The sequence below is a fragment of the Camellia sinensis genome, unplaced genomic scaffold (assembly GCF_055761805.1).
Source record: "Camellia sinensis isolate YWXY unplaced genomic scaffold, ASM5576180v1 Unanchor6, whole genome shotgun sequence".
In the NCBI taxonomy this organism is placed as follows: Eukaryota; Viridiplantae; Streptophyta; class Magnoliopsida; order Ericales; family Theaceae; genus Camellia; species Camellia sinensis.
Window position 1 is genome coordinate 11,779,388 of NW_028129474.1, and position 23,781 is coordinate 11,803,168.

Below are 23,781 nucleotides of genomic sequence, written 5' to 3' on the forward strand. Positions count from 1 at the left end.
CGTCTAAAGCAATCCAATGCTTCTGACTTGTGAGAAATCGGATAGATATGACCAAAACGCGTGCAATCATCTATAAATGTATGAAATAAGGGGCTCCATGCCTTGCCCTCACATTCATTGGTCCACATATATCAAAATGAATAAGTTGCAATGGGATAGATGCCCTTATGGCTTTCCCAAATGGTTTCCTTGTTGTCTTTCCAGCAAGACAGTGCTCACAAGTAGGCAAAGTGACTCTAGCGAGTGGGCCTAAAAGACCTTCTCTAGCGAATCTAGTCATCCTGTCTTGCCCTATGTGACCTAATCTAGCATGCCATCTCATAGAATCATTATCACAAAAAGATGCAATATTAGAAATAGAGCCATTGGCATTTTTATTAAGACTAGAATCATCCACATCCAAAACTAAAAAACCATCTGAAAGATAACCAAACCATAAAAAATTGTTCCCAAATAAATGCTAACACCATTATTCTCAAAACAAAAGCTAAAACCAAGGCTCATCATGCTAATAACTGAAACTAAGTTTCGCCGAATATCCGGAGCATAAAGAACATCATGAAGATACAAGGTGCGCCCTCGTCGCATTTCCAACTTGAATGTGCCAATGCCAAGCACCTCCACACTGGACTCGTTCCCCATGTAAACTTTTCTGCTCCCAGCAGGTACTCGGCGATACTCAACGAACCCTACTCTGTCCCTCGCGATGTGGTCTGTTGCTCCGGAGTCTACAACCCAAAAATGAGGAGAATGAGCAATTAATGCTTGATTAGACACAAAGCATTGAATGCGAGAAATTAAGTAAGGGAGTACCTTCTTCTGCTCAGGGCAATCCCGAGCGAAGTGTCCTTCTTTGTTACAGTTAAAGCATGTCAATTTAGCCTTTGCCTTCTTACCACCTCTCTTGCCCCTACGCTTGAAATTTCTAGCGCCATTGGGCTTAAGCGCAGCCGCTGCTTGCTTCTTAGGGGCACCTTTTGCTTTTCCACGTTTGAACTGAGAAGTCCTACGTGAGCTTGACTCAACCACCATAGCAGAACCATCAGACTTTGCCGCCTCAAGGCGCTCAACCTCTAGCTCCAAATGACACGATATGTCTTCGAATGTTTTCACACTCTTATTATGTATCATATTCTGCTTCATCTGATCCCAAGAATTTAGCAGAGAGCGTATCACAGCCTGTACTTGCTGCTCTTGAGTCAAATTATGCTCGGCAGCCGCAAGCTCACGTATCATGGCTGACATGACTCTCAAATGCTATTTCATCGAGTGATGCGCCCTTTTCTGATATGAGTCAAACTTCATAGTCAGCCCACGTAGCTTTGCCAAAGAGGTAATATCAAACTTTTGCTTGAGAGCTTCCCATATCTCAAATGCAGTCGGGCAATGCTCAAACTCACTAATCAAGTCGTTGTGCATGCTGCTCAACATAGTAAAGCGCGCACACCGATCTTTGTTACGCCAAGTCTGAAAGGCTTCAAGATCACGACGATGTTGAGCTGTATTGCCCTGCTCTGGCTCAACCATCACTTGTTCAAGTGTGGTCAACACTTCTTACTCATTGAGGAGGTATTGGATCTTACGGCGCCATATATCATAATTGTCGCCATCCAATTTCTCTCCCTTAGTTAAGTCTGCCACCACTGTCTTAGCAGCCATTTCTACATACAGAGTAAATAAATGCGCAGGGGATATTAATGATAGCAACACAAAACAAAATATTTTGCAGCAAAAAGAATCTAAATTAAATAATGATAATTTTACACATGTCTCAAGATCGAAAATTTGCTATGCTCGTAATCATCTCTTGCGCCTTTAGTGATAATTATCAAAATTTAATTTCATTCCATGCGCAAAAAACAATCAAACAATCTCCCACTACTTATGGCATATACAAAGCATGATAAATTCCATACAATAGCATCTCAATGTAAATTTACAAACAACTCATGCTATATTTATTTAATGATGGAATTCAAATAAATAAATAATCATGCTTCTTTCATTGCAACATATTAAAAATCCAAAAAATATGTTGTATTCAATATTCAGATTATGCCATAATTAAAGTGTACATCATTTTTGAAATTTTCTGGAATTTTAAATAACTAATAAACACACATAAAATTAGAAATAAAAAATCTAGAAACTGATAAACAGAAACAATATTCAGATTATGCCATAATTAAAATGTACATCATTCTGAAATATTCTGAAATTTTTCTGAAATATTCTGGAATTTTAAATGACTAATAAATACACATAAAATTAGAAATAAAAAAATCCAGAAACTGATAAAATGAGACAATATTACCAGTAAATAATAAAACCTTTCAGAAGTCTACAATAAATATTTCAACCCCAGAAAATTATTTATGCAATACCAGAAGCATTTTAAAGCATAAAACATGAATTATTAACACAGAAAAAATATTTTATATTTTCTGAAAATTTTCAAAATTTTACAGAATGTAGAAAAATTAATTCTGAGTCTAACAGTACAAGCCACACATAAAACAAATATGTAATGAATTAATTATGATCATTTAACGCGATTCAGAATTAAAAACAAAACAAACAGTGCCTAATACATCAGCAGCCAAGCCAGCCGAGCCGGCGGAGGAAAACGGCGCGGCTCAGCACGCGGCTCGGGGCGCGGCTCAGCCTGCGGCTCAGAGCACGGCGCGCATGCGTGGCGCGGAGGGCGCGCGCGTGGACAGCGCCGCTGACGCACGCGTGAGGGCGCGTACAGGCGCGTCGGCAGGGCATCTGGCGCGTAGGAGCGCGTGGAAATGGCTCACGGCGTCAGGTGGCGCGTGCAGACCACATGCCGCCTTCCAGGGTGTTTTCTGGTCCGATTTTTGTACTGCCGGACTCCTTTTTTCAGAAAAAAACATTTATGGTATGAAAAAAGATATTAATGAACATAAAAAAATATATTTATGCTCTTAATCTGATAAAAGTAGATTTTTTTCTCCTTTACAAATATTCATGTATATAATGTATACATATACATATAAAAATATACACATGATTAAAGGAAACACGAAAATATCCATTAACTACGCTCTGATACCAATGTAAATCAAAGTATAAAACATGCAGCGGATAAAATGTTTAGATCATACCTTTAGATGATAGAACTTCGTGGATAAATCACGTGCTTCCAGAGTCTGATAAACCAACCCAGCAGTGAAGTGATATTACAGATTGAATATCAGCCACACAAATCACAGTGCAAATGACTTGATCGTTGTTTTTGGGAGAAAGTCAATATATGGGTAAAAATAGATCATACGTTGTTTCTCTCTTAATCACGCATAACCCATATTCCAGATATATAATATGTTATTATTATCTATCCATATCAGTTAATGGAGATAATATATGTATCCTGAGTGGTTATCCTAAATAGGTTTGAATTCAATTTCAAAACCTATTTGGATAAGGTTCAAATTCAAATGGTCATGCCACATGGGCGCCCATTACTAACACACCCTCTATAACATCAGTTTTTATATCGTCCACCTCCATCGACTTGAACATTACAAATAAAAATACATAAAAATACAAATTTCAACAATTTTAAAGTACATTTGACTCCTGAACGTAATTTTGCATTCTTTTCCACTAACAGTTACAGCCACTAAATATATCGCACCGTTCTGAATACTTCCAACATTTCCCAACAGCGTATCTTTGTAGTCCGTCCAAACATCAACTGGAAAGAACCGATCCCCAACCTCTATTCCATGACGAACATACTCTTTGTCCTTGCCACTGGCGAGCTTGAATCTCATTTTCTTTAACATCCGAAACCTATCAGAGATCAAAAGCTAAGGTGTCTGGACATAAGGGTTAGTAGAGGTAGCAGAATTTGTAGAAGTGCTGGAATGAAAGAATTAGAGTGTTTTATTAAAAATTGAAGGAGTAGGAAGTAGCCAGTATCGGACCTTCATTGCTTATCGGAGGTCAAGGACACCGACAGTAAATAGATATAAATGTTGTTACCGTGGTCGTGCGCCTTTTAGGACGGCATATGTTTGCAGATAGTACGTGCAAAATATTTCTCGATATATTAAAAAGACTAAGAGGGGGGTAAGGACAAAAATTCCCCATTCAATATTAACAATTTAGGTAATTTGTTGTTGCATAAGAGAATAGTTAAAAATTTTATCTTTTATGTTAATTAAAAATTCCAATAAAAAAAATATTTATAATTTTTATGGACAATTACCCCCCCCCCAACCCAAACACACAAAAAAAACAAGGATACAGGACTTGTTTCAAAATATATCCTAAGTTTTTTTTTCATTTTGTCAATTTAAATTCCAATATTTTGATTTACTTTTAATTTATACCATTTGCTTATTTTTGTTAAGTAAAATTGACAAGAAAAAATATTTTAGTTATTAAATTCAATGTAAGTATACATAAAATGTCTAAAAAATTATTTTTCATTGAGTTTAACGATTAAAATATCATTTTTTTCTGTTGATTTTACGTATGAAAATGAGAAAATAATTTAGATTGAAAATAAAGAAAAAATCTAGGATTTAAATTGATTAAATTAAAAACACAAAATTTAATTTGATAAAAGGATAAACCCGAAGATTATTTTTTTTTGTGATTTTCCCTAATTTTGCATGAAAATTATGTATAAATTTTTTTAAATGAAAGATTTATAATGAATCATATTATTATGTATAAAAAATATATATAATTTTTTTATGAAAAATGCTTAAGACTCCGTGGGGGTTACTGGGGGTCGTGCGTGTAGACCCATGATTGGCCCCAAAAAAAAAATTTTTTTTTTTTTTTGTTTCAGCTAGTGGCAGCGCGCCACGTCACTGGAAGTCGACCCCCACTGGGGGTCTAAAGCAAAACCCTTTTTTTATTTGTATAATACTATTATTTTTTAAATTATAGGGATATAATTTATATTTTAAATAAATATTAGGTGTATTTATATTTACTCTTTTTGTTTTTTTTTTAATTGTGCCCTAGGCATTTGCAAGCGTGATCCTTCTCTATTTATAGATAGGAAATATTATACAAAATTATCAAATATTTTATCAAATTTTTTACATAACACATATATAATTTGTGCGAATCCTACGCTAATATAATTCATTTGTGTCCTTATAGATATTTCTCTGCGTATTCCCTCCCTATCTGAATTCCCATACCCGCTGCATCTTTTTTTTAATAATATTTCTCTCTCTTGTTGGTTGCTTGAAGATCGATGGATATAGAAACAGATTTTCTGACTTACCTATCATCATTGCCGGATACATCTGATGATTATATTGATAATGATGATGATGACGACGACGATGATTATAGTCTTTTTAAATTGTTCGGGTATGACGAAGAACTAATGTGTATTCCTCCACCTGCACCACGGTCTGATACACATGATGGTGATGATTATGATGATGACCGTGATATGACCGATGATGAACGCCGGGTCTATTCGGATCAAGTTTCGAAGAGCCACGTAAGTAAAAAATTACGTTTACATCCCTAGCGGTTCATTATTTTTTTCGGTTCTGATTTGTAGTTCAAATTTTTCGTGGTTTGAGTGATTCGAAATCCCAAAACGACGTCTTTTTAGAATGTTTTTTGATTCTCTTACTGGTTACGGAGCATTTTCCTATTTTTTTTCATCAAATTTGAATAAAAATAGTTGATTTTTTTAATTTGATATGATTTGCTCCAACGATGCACCAAAATGAAAGGATCGACCAGTAAGGTAAGAATTTATTTTTTCAACCTATTTGAACCTACCTATTTGAACGGGAACCGGTCGACTGGGTCAATTGACTGGACATCCAGTTGGTTGACCGATTGGCCCATCCCAACGTTATAGCACAGTAAAATACTAAAATCGCGAGCTTGTTTTCAATTTGATAAAAATTTTGTCCTGTTCTCATTTTGATATCAATTTGATAAAACCATTACCGACACAAACATTGATTTTTTTATCAAATTTTAAATCTAATGCTGGATTTGATCCACCGTTAAAAATGGCCTAATATCTCTATGTTCCCTGTTTGCATCAAAAGTACTAGTACTTCTTTTTGCTTGCTTGCTTGCTTATTTATATTTATGTATTCGTTTTTGTGTTTTTTTCTTGTTTGTTATTTTAGGGGTTTGATGTAGCCTGCATACCTGGCGTCAATGAGTTCCATCAAATTCATCCAATGGACATAAACCAAAACTCCAAAAATTACGAATCGTATTCGCAGCTTGCAGTTGACGAATACAACCGTCGCTTCAAGGTTTTTTTTTTTAATATGTTTTTGCTGAAACATTACATTACAGTCATTTAATTGATTATTTTATTTCAAGTTCTCTATATATAATATAATAGCAGTAAGTATTATTCATCAGGACAGGACAACAACATAAATTATGATTGTGATTTTGATTTTGATTTTGATTTTGATTTGTTTGTAGGACGTAAAAAGAGAGTTGGAGTTTGTGAAGGTTTTGATGGCAATGGCTCAGCCTTCCAGGGGATTCAAGTTTTATATGACCTTCAATGCCAAGGATCTTGCCGATGGAGGCAATATTAAGACATATCAAGCTCTGGTACTAATGGGGCTAGATTGTGAGCTGTCAGTATTATCTTTTAGGCTCAAACCTTCTCAGGATGAACAAGAAGGAGGTAAGCCAGATGCATTTTCTTCTTCCCAATTGCTTCCACCCCTTAAACTGTGCTGACTGAGATAACAAATAACTCCTTAGTTAGTTAGTTAGTTTGTTAGTTAGTTAGTAAGTTCATTTGATTAGGAATTATAAAATATGCCGGTGATTGTTGAATCATCGTTTTTCTTTAGCTTGCACAATATTGGCTGCTATTTCATTTACTGTATTTATTTGTTTAGATGTTTGTTTGAAAGCTTAGTATCGAACCTCCATTTGTTTTGGCAAATTTTTTTTCTACATTTTATGACGTTTCATATGACAGAAAATACAAAATTCAACAAAAAAATGTTTTCAATTTTTTAAATGTCGGAAACATTTTTCACACTTGTATCTTGCCAATCCCACTACCATCGTCACTACCCCTACACAACACTAGGCCACCACCACCGCCACCACCGCCACCATCTCCTTAGCACTCAACACCTATGCATTCGGCAGCTCCACCTTAATTGCTCTCTTGAAGTACTCATCAGCTATCTTTCAAAACGAAACAAAATAAAATCAGTGACGAACAGCAACCCAACTTCAACTGATGAAATTAATTTAATCCTTTGTTCATCGTTCCGTCTTCTAAAATAAAATCATTTGTTTGTTTAATCATTTGTTAAACAAACAAAACATTTTTTACAGAAAATATTTTTCAGGAAACATTTTCAGCAAAAACTTCTTTTTTTTTTAGGAAAATATTTTTCTTAAAAACAAATGGAGTGTATTTGATTGTCTATAGATATTTATCTAATTTTGAGTTTTATTTCTTCTTCTTTCAAGAAGGTTTAGGCAGTCGTGATAAAGAATGGTTCTGGAAAGATCAGCTTTGCCACGGTTAGCATGTTTGTTTCATGATATGAAAGCTTGATTTCAATTATTGAACTGATAATAATGTTTGTTATTATATTTTGACTATTACTTTCTATACTGTTGGTTTAATGATGTATGAGAATCAAATCAATTGTTAAAAGTACATGTGAGGATACCTTTTATAAATGTACTTGATGATGCGTGTTGGAGCATGAATGAAATCAACAATCAATGAAACATAGTTTGAAGAACGAAGAAATAAGAACAGAGCTTCAGATCTGAAGAAAATTAAATGAGAGGGAGTGAGGGAGGGAGGGCCTTGGTTATTTTGTTAAGGGAATGCTTAAATTGAGGATCATTCAAGTAAGTGCACAAGTTTCTAGGCCTTTTGGCAGTCATTTCTATTGCATGTTGTCTCAATTGAGGTCATTTACTGCACATCAAAAGCAAGCTACTTAATAACGTTGCCTTGCATTATTAGTCTTAACTTAAGGCACTACACGTGGTGCCTTGCCGCACCTGTATACCTTTATTTGTATGTGTGTCTGAGATGTTTGGACACATTCTAGCAATAACTAATTCCTCCTCTTTTTGTGGGTCAAAACTTGTCTTCTTTGTTTCTGCCTTCGCTAATTTAGGAGGAGCCAAATCCTAGTTTTGAACATTCTGATACTATTGTAAATAAATGGTAGAATTGTTTTTGATTATTAAGTTATACGCCCAGTGGGTGTTAAACTCACAACCTTACCTGTATATCTTCAATGGGAGGAGATGCTATTTGAGATAGGACACTTTGGTTAGGGACAATTGGTTTGCTTCAATAAATAACTAAATAAAAGGATAATGACTGAAAATTTGATTTGTACAATGTTTGTGAGAAAAATAATATGTTTCTTATGATAATTGGAGAGGACCCCAGCTAGCTCTAGATGTAAAAGGCTATTATAAACTTTAGCCCATTGTTGCCAACACATAGCTTCAACTAGAAAATAGATTTTGATCCTCCTCTATGAGTTGCCTTTGCTTTGCTCATATTCATAAGAAGGCCTAATTTGAAACAATGGATTCAATTGGAATTGCATTTTTTTTTTTTTTTTTGGGCATCAACATTGGTACTTTAAATCTGTATTTATTTTGAAAATGGATTTGCTAAAAATGAAGTTATGCAGTCGCTACTGTGGAGATAACATTCAAACTTAAGTTGAAAACCAATTAATGCTTCAGCCATCACATTAGTGGCCACTGCTTCAAATTGAGATTCAAAATGTCCACCATAGCTCCAAATTGTCTTCACTATCCAACACACTTCTTATCATCTCAAGAGAAGTTTGTTGGGATAAACTTGATTTGTTAAAATTGGTTGGTCATCGGTGGGAGAAGGAAAAAGGATAGGGAGGGCTTGGGAAAATAGGGGAGATCAATTTGGGTCTCAGGCCCTGCACATTTGAGTTTCATCGTGCAGTTTGCCGACTTTGATGGAAGAATATCACAGCAAATTCATTAAGGAATTAAGTGAGATCAATTTGGGTCTCAAGCCCTTCACATTTGAGTTTTGTTGTGTAATCTGCTAACTTTGATGGAATAATCTGACAACCCGTGGGTGAGTTTCTTTATTTTATTTTATTTTATTTTATTTTGGGGGGTTTTATTCGTACATTAATAACCATTTTTCTGTTATTTTTCAGGTGGTTGTGTTGGAGTTTGAGAAGGTTGCATGCATATGAATTTTAAGAAGAGTTTAAGAAGGTTGTTGGGAGTAAACAATTTGGGACTGATTTGCTTGCGCGCTTAATCATTATTATGTGGATGTGGATGTGGATGTGGATATCTACTACTGTCTTATGGAATTATGCTATTGGCTTTGCCAATTTTATTTTGTGCATCTTTTTTTATTATCCTCCTTTAGGTAGACAACTGAATTTCATTAAAATGAAATTAATGGCCTTCTGTTTTCTGTAACCAAGTGCTTTTGCCTCCTTAAGTTTGCTTTAATTTATTGTCATAGGGAGTGTATATATTTATTTTGTTAAGGGTGCAAAAGCACCAAAAACAAAAATTAAATTCATCTAAAATAATATATTACTCACTTTCAATGGCGAAGTTAGGAAATTGAATTAGAAGTGGCACTATTAATTATAATTTTTTATTTTAAAAAAATCACGATGAACATTAAGATAATAATAATTTTATGAGCTAAATTTAAGCATAAAAAATTACATATTCATTATTAATAGGAACAAATTAAAATTCTAAAATAGTGTAGAATAGCTCGATGGTGATGTAAGTTTGTAATTCTAACACAAAATTATGGATCAAAATTCTTAATTTTAGAAAATAAAAACATATCGTTTATAGCACAAATTATTATAAAATATATTTAATTTTTATTTGATAGAAAGATATTAAAGAGATGACATTGCTTATAAATGATGTGTTTCGAATGAAAATTATTAAACAGTTTTAGAATACTATATAACATTGCCTACGTGATGCTCAAAGCATGAGAAATCACAAATCACACTAAGCAGTCTGTCAATTGCTTCAAAATAATAAGTTCATTATATCCAATTTATAAGATTTTTCGCTATACTATTGGGTTAAACTATTACATAAATAATACCAGATAGTATTATCAAAGTATCAAATAATTACTTGTTGTGAACAATACAATAAATCCTTAACAAAAAAACAAGTTAAGAAAAAAATATATACATTTTGTATATGACAACAAGACACAAAAAAAAAAAAAAATTCTCAAAACTGAGGGGGGCACGTGACCCCCTTGTCCTTCCTTTCTTCCGCCCCTGCTCACTTTGTATAAAATCCATGAAATCATTTAGTAATATTTAAATGAGTAATGCTAGGAATTTCAGAAGTTTTACCAAATTTTGTTACCAAACACTCACAAAGGCAGGGAGTCTACACGTGTGAGTCTCATACACTTGTAAGTATTTGGTATACAATTTGGTAAAACTTTTAGAATGTCTAATATTTTTTTATTTAAACACACATCACTTGTTCTTGAAATTAAATTCTAAAAAGTATAGTAGATACATCATCTAGATAAGGATTTGGGATGAGCGGAGAATGGCAATTAGTAAGGTGGAGCTATAGAGGCTAAGAATTGCTATGGGCGGTGGAAAGGAAGCCGAAATCAGGCGTTGCGACAAACATGCAACGATTTGTTGTGTGCGATTGTACAAGAAACAGAAGAACAAGGGTGTGGCGTCACTTATTGACCGATTGTCTGAGGAGAACAAAATAAGAAATGAGAAATGGTACGCTTTAATAATTGGATTTTACATATGTTAAGTAAATATATAAATAATTAAAATTAATACATTTCAATGTAAATAGACGAATGGTAACAAAAAAAAGTAGTTTTATTTTAAAATTATAGGATTTAATTTGAAATATTAAAAATTTAGGAATTAATTTTTATAAGGCTCAAATTTTATTTATGCATTTATTTATTTATATTTTTTGAAATTTTCTAATAAAACAAAAAAGAGATAAAAAGTAGGCTATCGAAAGTAAAAGTTGGGCCGAAATACGCAAATGAATATGGATGCCACCAAAGTGGGCTTTAAACCTAAACTAAACGCGTTGATGAAGAACGAAGTCAGTTTTAGGGAGTTTTTCTGGGTTGGGTGGCAGATGGAGAAGAAAGGATTTAGGACGGCGTGATTTTGGTTTGTCGAGTCAGTCGCAGAGAAATATTAATGGAAAGTAGTCGGTGCAAGTTCTGGCTCCCCAAGAAGAACAGATTCTGTGCAAACGTTCCTCTCACCAATACCTTGTATGTATGATAAAGCTCTCTCCTTCTTTCTTTCTTTCTTTCTTTCTTCTTTGGTTCAATCACTGATGATGATGATGATGACGACGACGATGATCCTTGATTTGTAAACTTACGGCTTAGGTTCTGCGGTAACCACACCTCAAGATCTGATTCCCAGTGGATTGCGTGCCCAATCGACCCTTCTCAGTAATCTCTTCTTCACCCCCTTTTTCCTTTTTCTTTTTTTTTTCCTTTCAATTTTCTTATCTTGCTGCTGCTACTACCCATAATGTCCATTCCATATCACTAATTTTTTTTTTTTCTTCTTTCTTTCTTTTTAACTCCAATTATCTGTTTTGCTAGCACTGTTCTTGAAGAAAATCTCCAAGGACATCTTAGAAGATGCCCATTACTGAAACATGTTCAGTCCTTGTCTACCCAACCTTTCTACCAAATGGGCACCAATGCTGGCACAGACGAAGAAGAAGAAGAAGAAGAAGAAAAGGAGGAGATATTATTCAGACCCATGGGGGTCAAAGATTGTACCCCTTTGAATGACCTTTCTTCTTCTTCTTCTGGGCCATTGGGGGGTATCATCACTTCCGAAATGAAGAGGAATGCTGTATATACTATGACTGCTACTCAACTCTCCGAAATAATCAGTAAAATTCAGTCTGTTCATGCATCCATATGTAGAGATATTCAACACTCGTACAAGATACCGAAAGCTTGTTCTGTATGGATTAATCAACAAGTTGATGGGTATGCAAACACACACACCCATTCAAAAATAAATATATTTGTTCGTACTGGGATTGCTTGTTGGTAAAAAGGAATTGTTATACGTGCAGGAAATTACCATTTCAGGAGAAACACGTTATGCAACAGGCATCGATTCTTGGCAACCTTGAAGAAATTGGGGTGTTAAGGAATTCCGGTGGGGACATATTAAGGGATCATTACTTATGTGATGAGTCGTTTGGTGATGACACTACTGTCCCTGCAGTGGTTGAGTTTGGAGCCGGGAGGGGTTACTTGACACAATTGCTCGCAGACTGTTATGGAATCAAGAAAGTCTTTCTGGTTGAGAGAAAGTCATACAAGCTTAAGGTTAGTTGATTTGATTGAACTAAAAGGTTTACTTACTCATTGATTTGCTGAACTCAACTTCACTTGTATACACTTTTAGTAAGTTAAAACATGAGGCTGAGTATTGGAGCACTTGATTGATGCAAGTTTTAAGCTTCACTTAGATTGATCGAAACCTTATTTGCTTTTTGTTGTCATGAAAATTCACTTCAAGGCCGATCGAAGTTTGCGGCAGAAAGAGAGGTTGATATTAGAACGTTTGAGAATTGACAGTAAGGCTCTTCATAATCCTGTTGTTATGGAATTTTTTTTGCTTCTAAATTGATCTTTTTCATGACCATTAATTTTTTATGATCTATTTTCAATAAATTGAATGAGGACAGATGGTTGATCAAGTATAATGAATATTTTTTTCAGTTTTTCTACGGTATCAAATTAATTAAGAATGCACTGTGCATGGATGCTCCTGATAGATAATGTGATATGCAAAATAAATAAGGGCAAACTTGACTTTACACACCTGTGATTTAGGCCATGTGCAGTTTATCCCCTAATATTTGGAAATGACCACATAACCCTCACATGGTTTGTGGACTAAAATGCACTATTAATTCTCCATTAAAGATGACAGAATGTAAGAGTCACATGCCCCTGGAGAGAGTAGATCAATTTTAAAGATGAAAATATCCTCTCTATATCTTCGAATTTACATAAAATGCCATTTTCTCCATTTTTCTATTGGTTCTCTCTCTACACCTTTCTCTTCTTCTTTTCAGCTTCCTCTTCTCTCTTTTAACAGAACTTGCAACAATGGCAATGGCTAATGAACGAGAGAAGGAGACCCAAACAATTGGGAGTAAGAAGAAAGGTAATCAAACCCACCAATCATAAACAAAAATTGAACAAAGAAATCAAACCCACCACCATAAAATTAAATATCTAAACAGACCAAAAATCTCCCATTTTTATGAGAACCAAAGATCTAAATAGACCCAAAAGAAGGGGGGGTGGGAGGGGGGGGAACGGATGGAAAGTTATAATCTTTAGTATACATATACAAATACCAATTCACTGTTTGTATACACACGCACACACACACACGTGTTGCACTCATTTTGGCTCAACAAATCCCATCCTTACCATAAATATATATATATGTATATATATATATGCATATATGTCTTTTCTCCATTATTTTTTCTAAGTGTTTGATTGATTAAAATTATATATATATATATATATACATCTTCATTATATATCTAGTAGTTTGGAAGAAAAAAAGAAAAATAAAATCTTCTCTAATTTAGTGAAAGATTGGTTGGGTGTCAATTAAAGTCGTAGAGTACACGTGACAGCGGGCGATGGTGAGCAAGTGGTGATGGAGATGGCCAGAAGGAGTGGTTGGGTAAGAGAGGTGGATAATATGTGTGTGTGTGTATATGCACCTATCTAGGAATGGCAACGGGGCGGGGCCGGGGATCACCCTCCCCGTCCCCGATCCCCGATGGCAGAATTTCTCCCGTCTCCGGCCTCGATCCCTGACGGGGAATGCACTACCGCCCCCACCCCCGCCCCCACCCCTGCCCCTAACGGGGATCGGGTTTTCCCGACCCCGAAAATCCCCGGCCAAAAAAATATCAACAGAAAACGAGTTATTTGAGCTCAAATACAACATCAACAGCATCAAAAAAAACATCAACAACATCTGAGCTCAAAAATTATAAAAAAAAAAAAAAAAAAAAAAAAAAAAAAAAAAAAAACAGCTCTAGAAAACGATCTTCATCATCAACATCTTCATCTTTATCTCCATCATATTCCAGATCTGAAGAACAAAAGCAAAAAACAAGAGGGGGAGAGAGAGAGAAGGAGATCCGTGAGAGAGAGAGAGAGAGAGAGAAGGAGATCTGAGAGAGAGAGAGAGGGAGATACCGTGAGAGGGAGATGAGGAGGAGCCGGCGGTGAGGGAGCTTCGGTTGTCTGTGTGAGAGTGAGAGAGAGAGAGGTAGGCCCACAACACGCATATATATTTATATATATGAACACAGAGACAGGCCAGCTATATTCACACATAACACATATTTATATATATATATGAACACACACACAGCACAGCACTCACTTATATTTATATATATATAAACAAACACGCATCACTCACTTATATTTATATATATATACATATAAACAAGGTCGGGGGGCTGAACGGGGCGGGGACGGGGCCGGGGTTAGAAAATATATCCCCGGCCCGAATATCATCGAGGATTTATTTTTAAATATCATCCCCGGCCCGTCGGGGGTATTTTTCGGAGAAAAACCGTTCAATTCAGGGTCGGGGGATCGGGTCCCCGTCGAGCCGGGTTCAAATTGCCATCTCTACACCTATCTAGGTTCAATTCAGAAAATGAAGAACATAAGGATATAAATGTCATTTCACATGTTCTGTTAACAAATGTTAGTGTTTACTTTGGTCTACAAACCCAATGGAGGTTATGTGGTCATTTTCAAATGACAAGGGGGTTATCCATCATTCACAAACCACATGGAGGTTACGTGGTCATTTTCAAATGACAAGCTGGTTATCCACACTTGGGCCAAACCATAAGGGGGTAAAGTGAAGTTTGCCCAATAAATAAATCCACTAGCTTTATCATGCTTCTATGGCATGGATACACACTTTATGAGGTGAAAACGTGCATTGCTTCCTGATGCAAGACTGCCTATGACAAAGCACTTGCCTCTTCATTAACGTGCATGGCACACGAGTTTGCACAACTGCACACTGAAATTTTGAACGGTAGATGTTACATTCAAGCAATAAAATTGTGAAATTATGGGGCCACTTTTGTCTTTTGCAGTGGGTTTGTCTGTACCATTTACTTGCTAGTTTCTAAGCTGAGGAGTGCCTCAAGGATGTACCATTTACTCATTCACCAACCTAAACTAGAGCTTGAGCAATGGAATAAAAAGAAGCCTTCATCAGGTTTTTCAGTGAAACTTTAACAAAGGCCAGTAGTTGTTGGATTTTTTTGTTTTTTGTAAGAACTCATGAATAGTAAGGTAGCTAGAGAGCTTTGGAGTATGTTCTTCACTGTTCTGGGGTTCAGCAGATTACACTGTCTTCAATTCTTGAGTAACGAGTTACCTGGGTGTTGGCACCAAGGATGTGCTAGGACGAAAGTGCCGGCTAGTTTAGTTTGTTTTGCCTCTTTGGCTTAAGTGGAGCAATAGGAGGGTATGCTTGATGAGGTGAAATGACTGACTATTTCCTGAAGAAGATTATGTTGAAGTCTTCCAATTATTTATGTTAGGGAAGTTTTCTGATTCTTTGTTTTCTTTTGTAGATCTTATTGGAGATTCAGATTTTCTAGGAGCATATTTTTTGTTAGCCCCTATATACTCTGCATATACATGCGTTGCTATCATTGTTGGCACCCTTGCTGACTACCTTTGCTTATCAGAAAAAACAAAAACAAAAAAGTAAGACGATAAAGGAATAAGCATTTTCAAATTGGTTGATATTTGGGATTTTATTGGACACAAAAAGGGTTTCCTAGTTTGATGTTCTGAATTTGATTGAAAAAAAGATGACAAATGTGCTAAAGTAATGGTTACAAATATGAAATTTAATGAACTTCAAAAGCACACCTAGTTTGATTTTCGGAATTTGATTGAAAAATAGATTGCAAATGTGATAGTAAGTAATGATTACAAATATGAAAAATAATGAACTCTTGTGTGTGTGGACACATACATAGAAAATGACTTTCTGTCCTAGGCTTGCGCTAGTTCTGAAATTCTGAGCCAGTGTAGGTTCGCTTGCCATTTGCATCCTCTTGGATTCTACTGCATCGTTGACCTTTACCCTTGGTTTTGGTTGACAAAGAAGCCAAACTTGAGCGACATTCATATAGGCTTATGTACATTGAATGTTTGGCTTTGACTATTCAATATCAAGACACTAAAAGGATGTTACTAAGAGAATATGCATTATTTAAATGTAATGTTCTATAAATGGTAGTGAGGAGTGATGAGGATTTGAGCAAGCTTTTGGAAGCCATTACTACTAATTGAGGGTTTTGTCTGATGTCCACTACTCTCCTGTCAAGATAAATGGGGAAATGGTACGATAAAATTGCTTGATATTATACCTTTTTATGTGGTAGGATAACATCCACCATAATTTATTGTAGTGTTCATTAGTGCTAGTGAGGAATGATGAGGTTTTGAGCAAGCTTTTGGTTTTGCTTGATATTCAGCACTATCCTTTCAGAAATATGGGAAAATGAGATGATAGTATTGGTTCTTGTTAAATGAGATTGTCCCCACCCCCAACCCATCTCTTCGTTTTCTTCCCTTTTATGCTAAATGTTCGTAGGTTTGATTAAGGAGTTTGTTGTGTCAAAATACTATTAACGTCAATGAATATGGAACTTTGGCATAACATGTAGGATTTTCAATTTTGCATTTACTATGAGTTTCTACTTTCTAGTTAGAAAATTTGATTTCATTTGCTTTTAATGTCATTTTTTTTAATCTAATTAAAAACATGCCATAATTGTGACATTATAGATGAAGTATCTCAATTTTTATCACTTAGAAAATATGAAGAAGAAGAACTCCGAAAATATGAGGAAGAAGGAATATATTTCTGTTATATTCAAAACTTCTTATCTTACAAGACCAAATGACACTCCTTATATAGGAGATATTACAAACATCATCATAACCCATTATATGCCACTTACATATTATATATTACCACTATCTACCACTATCTTATTATATACATGCCACTATCTGCCACCAACACCACTATCATATTCTATACATGCCACTATCTACAACCAACACCACTATCATATTCTATACATACCACTATCTACCACCAACACCACTATCATATTCTATACATGCCACTATCATATTATATGCATGAACACAATTTCCAGCACTCCCCCTCAAGCTGGTTTGAAGATATCTTCCATAGCCAGCTTGCTAGTCAGCTTATCAAATTGCTTCTTGTGTAGTCCCTTCGTTAGCACATCAGCTAATTGTTCACCTGTTGGAAGGTAGGTCATACAGATTATGCCAGCATTGATTTTCTCCTTGATGAAATGTTTATCCACTTCTATATGTTTTGTGCGATCATGTAGAACTGGATTATGAGCTATAGATATAGCTGCTTTGTTGTCACAATAGACCTTCATAGGTGTCGGGTGAGAAAGCTTTAATTCTTCAAGAATTCTTTTAATCCACATTACTTCACAGATTCCATGGGCAACAGCTCTGAACTCTGCTTCTGCACTACTTCTAGCTACCACATTCTGTTTTTTACTCCGCCATGTAACTAGGTTCCCACCTACAAAGGAGCAGTATCCGGATGTTGATCTCCTGTCTGTAACACTTCCTGCCCAGTCTGCATCTGTGTATACTTCAACTTGAAGATGTCCATGTTTCTTGAATAGTAAGCCTCTCCCTGGAGTTCCTTTCAAATATCTTAAGATCTTATAAACGGCCTCAAAGTGCTCTGCCCCTGGTGAGTGCATGAACTGACTTACCATGCTGACTGCAAAGGCAATATCAGGCCGCGTATGAGACAAGTAAATCAATTTCCCTACAAGTCGCTGATATTGTTCTCTCTCTTTGACTTCTTCAGCCTTAGCAGCTTGTAACTTCAAGTTAGGCTCGATCGGAGTCTCCGCCATCTTACAACCAAGCATACCTGTTTCTCCAAGGAGATCAAGAACATATTTTCTCTGATTAACGAATATACCTTCCTTGGATCTTGCAAATTCCATTCCGAGGAAATACTTGAGGGCTCCCAGATCCTTAATGTGAAATTCTTTGGCGAGTTTCTCGTTGAGGGCTGCTAACTCTGCTTCATCATTACCAGTTAAAATGATGTCATCAACATAAACAATCAAAATTGCAATTTTACTGTTTTTTGAATGTTTATAAAATATTGTGTGATCTGCTTGACTCTGCGAGAAGCCACAACTGATAACTGCCTTCCCAAAGCGTTCAAACCACGCTCTTGGTGATTGTTTGAGTCCGTATAATGACTTGTTCAATCTGCATACTCTGTCACTTCCAAGTCTCTGCTCAAATCCCGGCGGTAGGCTCATGTACACCTCCTCTTCAAGATCACCATTGAGAAATGCATTTTTAATGTCAAGTTGATGTAGAGGCCAATCTGAATTTACTGCAAGAGATAACAGTACTCTGATGGAATTTATTTTAGCAACAGGAGCAAACGTCTCCTGATAGTCGATCCCATAAGTTTGAGTGAAGCCTTTAGCTACCAGTCTCGCCTTGTATCTCTCAACGCTTCCATCTGCGTTACATTTTATCGTAAACACCCATTTACACCCAACTGTTTTCTTGTCTTTGGGTAGATCAACTATCTCCCAAGTACCACTTCTCCTTAAAGCATTCATCTCCTCCATGACTGCTAATTTCCAATTCGGATCATCCAATGCTTCCTGTATATTCCTTGGAACAAACAAGTGTGAAATCCTAGATGTGAAAGCTCTATGGTTTTTAGACAGTCTTTGATAGGAGAGGTAATTTGCAATAGGATGTTTAATGCAATTTCGGACACCTTTCCTAATTGCTATAGGTACATCAAGGTCGGAAATAGAAGGAATAGGATTACCTAAAATTTCGATGCCAGAACTCGGGTGGACATTCGGGTCATTAGGATGGACATTCGGGTCATTATTCCTCAGATGAAATCGCTTCCTAGTATAAACCTGAAGCTCAGGATTTAGATCATTTTGTAGTACTTCTCCCCCTAAACAAGAATCTTCTTGACTAGGCACCATAGAACTTGGTTCTCCTAAGTGATCATTATCAGACAGATGTGGTTTTTGTGTAGGATAAATGACATTGGGGAGCGGGATAGAAATATCCCAAAAACGGTCTTCTACTCCACTTGTCTCCCCCTGAAGAGAAGTGTTGGGGAAATAGGATTTTGTTTCCACAAATGACACATCCATACTCACATGAAATTTCTTGTTTTGAGGATCGAAGCACTTATACCCCTTTTTGTTTGAGGAATAACCCAAAAAAACACATTTTATAGCACGGGGGTCAAGTTTTGAACGAAATTGACTGGGAACATGAACATAGGCAGTACATCCAAAAACTTTGGCGGGTAAATCAGAAAACAACCTCGTGTCAGGAAAAAAAGTTTTGAGACAATCAAAAGGTGTTTTGTATGTTAACACCTTTGTAGGCATCCTGTTTATCAAATACGAGGCTGTTAAAATTGCTTCACCCCATAAATATTTAGGAACATGCATGTAAAACATTATAGCACGTGCTACTTCAAGTAGATGTTTATTTTTTCGTTCTGCAATGCCATTTTGTTGAGGGGTATCCCGACATGTAGATTGATGAAAAATCCCCTTTTTTTCCAAAAACTCACCCAACTGCTCATTGAAATATTCTGTTCCATTATCAGAATGTAAAATACCAATTTTGGTTTGAAATTGGTTTTCAATCATATTGTAAAAATTTGTGAATAAATTTTTCACGTCAGATTTTTTATTCATCAAATAAATCCAACATAAGCGGGTATGGTCATCAATAAATGTAACAAACCATCTTTTACCAGAAAGAGTAGTGATTTTAGAAGGGCCCCAAACATCACTATGAATCAAATAAAAAGGTTTTGAAGCCTGGTAAGGTTTTGGCAAATAAGTAGAGCGATGAAATTTTGCAAAAATGCAACTTTCACAATGAAAAGAAGAACAATCAATCCCTTTAAATAATTCTGGAAATAAATGTTTCAGATAAAGAAAACTAGGATGTCCTAGCCTATAGTGCCATAGCATTATTTTTTCTCGAACAGAGATTGAACTGGTACTATTAAAGCTCTGAGCTTTTTTATTACTAACAGGTACTTCATCAAAGTAGTAAAGACCTTCAAGCATCCTAGCACGCCCAATCATCATCCCCGAGTTCTGGTCCTGAAATTCACAATGGGATTCAAAAAATGTAACACGACAATTAGAATCCTTAGATAGTTTACTGACAGACAAAATGTTACAGGCTAAGTTGGGGACGTGAAGAACAGCATTGAGATTAATTTTCTCAGTTAGTTTAATAAATCCTTTTCCTGCAATAGGTGAAAAACTACCATCGGCTATTCTGATTTTGTCATGACCAGAACAAGGGAAATAGGTACTAAATAAATGGGAAAAACTAGTCATGTGATCGGAGGCACCGGAATCTATGATCCACGGAGAGAAGTTTAGGCAAGAGAAGGCTTTAGGATTTCTACCTGTTTGTGCCAACAAAACACTAGGAGTACCGGTTGAGGAGTTGGATTTTATCAGCTTTAAGAGTTGATCAATCTGCTCTTTGTTGAAGGGACCTGAATCGGCTTCATTAGCGGTAGGAAAGCCACGATTCTTCTCTCCTTGTTTGCTGCTTTTCCAGTTGACAGGTTTGCCATGAATCTTCCAACACGTTTCGCGTGTATGGCGAGGCTTGTTGCAAAAATCACACCAGACCCGTGGCTTATCATCAAACCTGCGCTGGTAATTTGCAGCCTTGTTGGCCGCAGCATCGCTAATTAAAGCAGAAATTTCAATTGATTCACCATTACCTTTTTTCTTAAGCATGACGCTCCTTCGGCTCTCTTCCCTTCTGACTTCGGCAAATACTTCGCCAATGGATGGGAGAGGAGGTCTGCCAATAATTCTTCCTCGCACTTCATCGAACTCAATGTTGAGGCCGGCAAGAAACTTGTAAATACGGCTGTCTTCCACAGTTTTCTTGTGGTGGTTGCAGTCGTCAACTGATTTCCATTCGTATGTGTTGAAGATGTCAAGATCCTGCCACAACCTTTTCAACGAATTGAAATATTTGGTGACGGAATCATCTCCTTGACGAATCTCTCCCAACTTCAAAGTTAATTCGAAAACTTGAGATTGATTTCCTAGGTCAGAATACATCTGACTAACATTATCCCACAATTCTTGTGCAGTAGTATAGCACATGTAATTAGAGCTTATATCCTCCTCCATGGAATTGACCAACCATGTCATAACCATGGAGTTTTCAGCGTCCCAATTGTCGAACAGCGGATCATTAACCGCAGGAGCCTTCTTGTCACCAGTGATGTAACCGATCTTTCCTTGCCCACGGATATACATCCGGACAGATTGTGACCAGCGGAGAAAATTATCACCATTTAGGCGGATGGTGGTGATTTGGACAGAGTGAGAGTTGGACGTTTTCACCGGAATGGCAGCGGCAGGGGTTGAAGTGGTTCCGGACGTGACTTCCGACATGGCTATGACGGTTTTAGGGCTGCTGTGTTTTTTGTTGCTCTGATACCAACTTAGAAAATATGAAGAAGAAGAACTCCGAAAATATGAGGAAGAAGGAATATATTTCTGTTATATTCAAAACTTCTTATCTTACAAGACCAAATGACACTCCTTATATAGGAGATATTACAAACATCATCATAACCCATTATATGCCACTTACATATTATATATTACCACTATCTACCACTATCTTATTATATACATGCCACTATCTGCCACCAACACCACTATCATATTCTATACATGCCACTATCTACAACCAACACCACTATCATATTCTATACATACCACTATCTACCACCAACACCACTATCATATTCTATACATACCACTATCTACCACCAACACCACTATCATATTCTATACATGCCACTATCATATTATATGCATGAACACAATTTCCAGCATTATCTTTTCATCTAGCATGTTAAAAAAAATGTGTTGTAGCTTTTGGTGACACCATCACAAAAAATACATTGTAGCTTAAAAAATGTGAGTTGCCCATACTTGTCTTTGAGAGCATAATCCTAATTAAGCATTTGAGAATGCAATGCACACCCAATCAGTGGATTGGAAAGAAGAAAGGAGAATTGAAAATTTCTCATATTCAAGAAAATTACCTTGGGTATAGTTTTTGGTACCATCTCTCAACTTCACAAGTATTCCAAAGTGATTGAAGTTGTTTTCATGTAGGACGAGTTAAGTTATCTAGACACTTCATTCGACAAAAGTATGGAGAAAAGGCCAAACCACTTTGAAATTCAGCTTTCTCCTGTAGTACTATATTTGGAGGTTAAACAAGTCTAAGGGATCTAAGGCCTAGACAAATACCCACACCTAACATGCCTCCCCGTTTGTATACCATATATTAGAATTTAGAATCACTGCTTAAGTTACACATCATAGTTCATTAATGTTCTTGCTTGATGAAAGGATCCTTTACCTTAGTATAATGCGAGGCTGCTGGCAAATTTTCGTACTTTTCATTATTCTCTTACAGTGAATCATTTAACTTTTGCAGTTGAGGATTTGAACTTGAATGCTGTTGAGTCTTTGCAAGGAATACGTTATTTGGGAATTGGTAAACACCTCTGTGGCCCCGCAACAGGTAATCAAAATTTTGGTTCAGTTAACTAGTGCTTAAAACCTTGACTTTTGATGTTCAATGTAATTGTTCTAGTTGATCTAAATTAATCAGCAGTGCACGACGCAACTATATGAATACATCAGTTGTCCAACAAAAGTGCAACTTTGTTGCAGATATGACTCTAAGATGTTGCCTTGCGGAACAACAACGTACTCGAGGTGATGATGCACAGTGCAGTGAAGGCTGTCACCTGGGAGGCCTAGCTATAGCAACATGTTGCCATCACCTTTGCCAGTGGAAGCATTACATAAGTAATCTCTTCATCTAGTTTCCTTGGCCCTAGCAAATACATATAATATTTATTTGGTGCAAGTTGTAAAATATTATTTTTTTCTCTACTTGACTGTTTCACTTGGCCTAATTCTCTGCAGACAAGAAATATTTAACGAATCTGGGGATAAGCAAGGAAGATTTCCATGCTATTACATGGTTTACTAGCTGGGCAGTAGATGCAGATCATAGTTCAGATCTTTCTGGTGGTGTTAATTGTGCATCAGATATACAAATCGTTGGGATGGAAGATTGTGGGAAGGAAGCGTTTGGAGGAGTAGAAGACGTTTTAAGGGATATGAAAGCTGTGGAGAGGGCTGTGCTTGGCTTTAGGTGCAAAGATATCATTGATATGGGGAGGTTGATGTGGTTGAAGGAACATGAGGAGCTAGAAGAATCTAAGCTTGTCAAGTATGTCCCATCTCATATCTCTCCTGAAAACCATTTGCTCGTTGCCAAAGGGAGATGACATGAACCCCACCTGTGCATGATTTGCATGGTGGCTGGAAGATATCTTGTTACTATGGACTTTGCCCTGCCTATTTGTTGAGAGAAGCAGATGATATTGAGATCATATATGGTTTATGGAACTTTTTTATTTATTATTAATATTTCTAGTTTTCTACTGCTGGTCTCTTTAT

The 23,781-nt window shown here is 36.3% G+C and overlaps 2 protein-coding genes and 1 long non-coding RNA gene across 8 annotated transcripts; 2 read left to right on the plus strand and 1 right to left on the minus strand.

Annotated features, from left to right (window-relative positions):
* Positions 1 to 353: 353 nt before the first annotated feature.
* Positions 354 to 1,070, minus strand: LOC145818234 (uncharacterized). The gene is made up of 2 exons (XR_014359672.1): positions 814 to 1,070; positions 354 to 728 (listed from the first exon to the last, which is right to left on the minus strand). It is a non-coding gene; the product is annotated as an uncharacterized LOC145818234 (long non-coding RNA).
* A 3,904-nt stretch (positions 1,071 to 4,974) lies between these two features.
* On the plus strand, positions 4,975 to 9,471 carry LOC114262453 (uncharacterized). 3 transcript variants are annotated; one of them, XM_028202811.2, is made up of 5 exons: positions 4,975 to 5,500; positions 6,153 to 6,284; positions 6,463 to 6,673; positions 7,483 to 7,536; positions 9,198 to 9,471. In XM_028202811.2, exons 1-5 carry the CDS (start codon positions 5,246 to 5,248, stop codon positions 9,215 to 9,217), a joined length of 672 nt encoding a protein of 223 aa, XP_028058612.1. In that variant the 5' UTR covers positions 4,975 to 5,245; the 3' UTR covers positions 9,218 to 9,471. The 3 variants fall into 3 exon arrangements, with proteins under 3 accessions (XP_028058612.1, XP_028058613.1, XP_028058614.1); XM_028202812.2 differs by having other exon boundaries at positions 7,486 to 7,536; XM_028202813.2 differs by lacking the exon at positions 7,483 to 7,536.
* Positions 9,472 to 11,038: 1,567 nt separating this feature from the next.
* LOC114262452 (methyltransferase) lies at positions 11,039 to 23,765 on the plus strand. 4 transcript variants are annotated; one of them, XM_028202809.2, is made up of 9 exons: positions 11,039 to 11,311; positions 11,432 to 11,497; positions 11,654 to 12,052; positions 12,142 to 12,400; positions 12,594 to 12,651; positions 13,179 to 13,247; positions 22,745 to 22,831; positions 22,984 to 23,121; positions 23,242 to 23,765. In XM_028202809.2, the coding sequence occupies exons 1-9, from the start codon at positions 11,235 to 11,237 to the stop codon at positions 23,607 to 23,609; spliced, it is 1,521 nt and encodes a 506-aa protein (XP_028058610.2). In that variant the 5' UTR covers positions 11,039 to 11,234; the 3' UTR covers positions 23,610 to 23,765. The 4 variants fall into 4 exon arrangements, with proteins under 4 accessions (XP_028058610.2, XP_028058611.2, XP_082768990.1 ...); XM_082912864.1 differs by having other exon boundaries at positions 11,055 to 11,315; XM_028202810.2 differs by lacking the exon at positions 13,179 to 13,247.
* Positions 23,766 to 23,781: the final 16 nt, after the last annotated feature.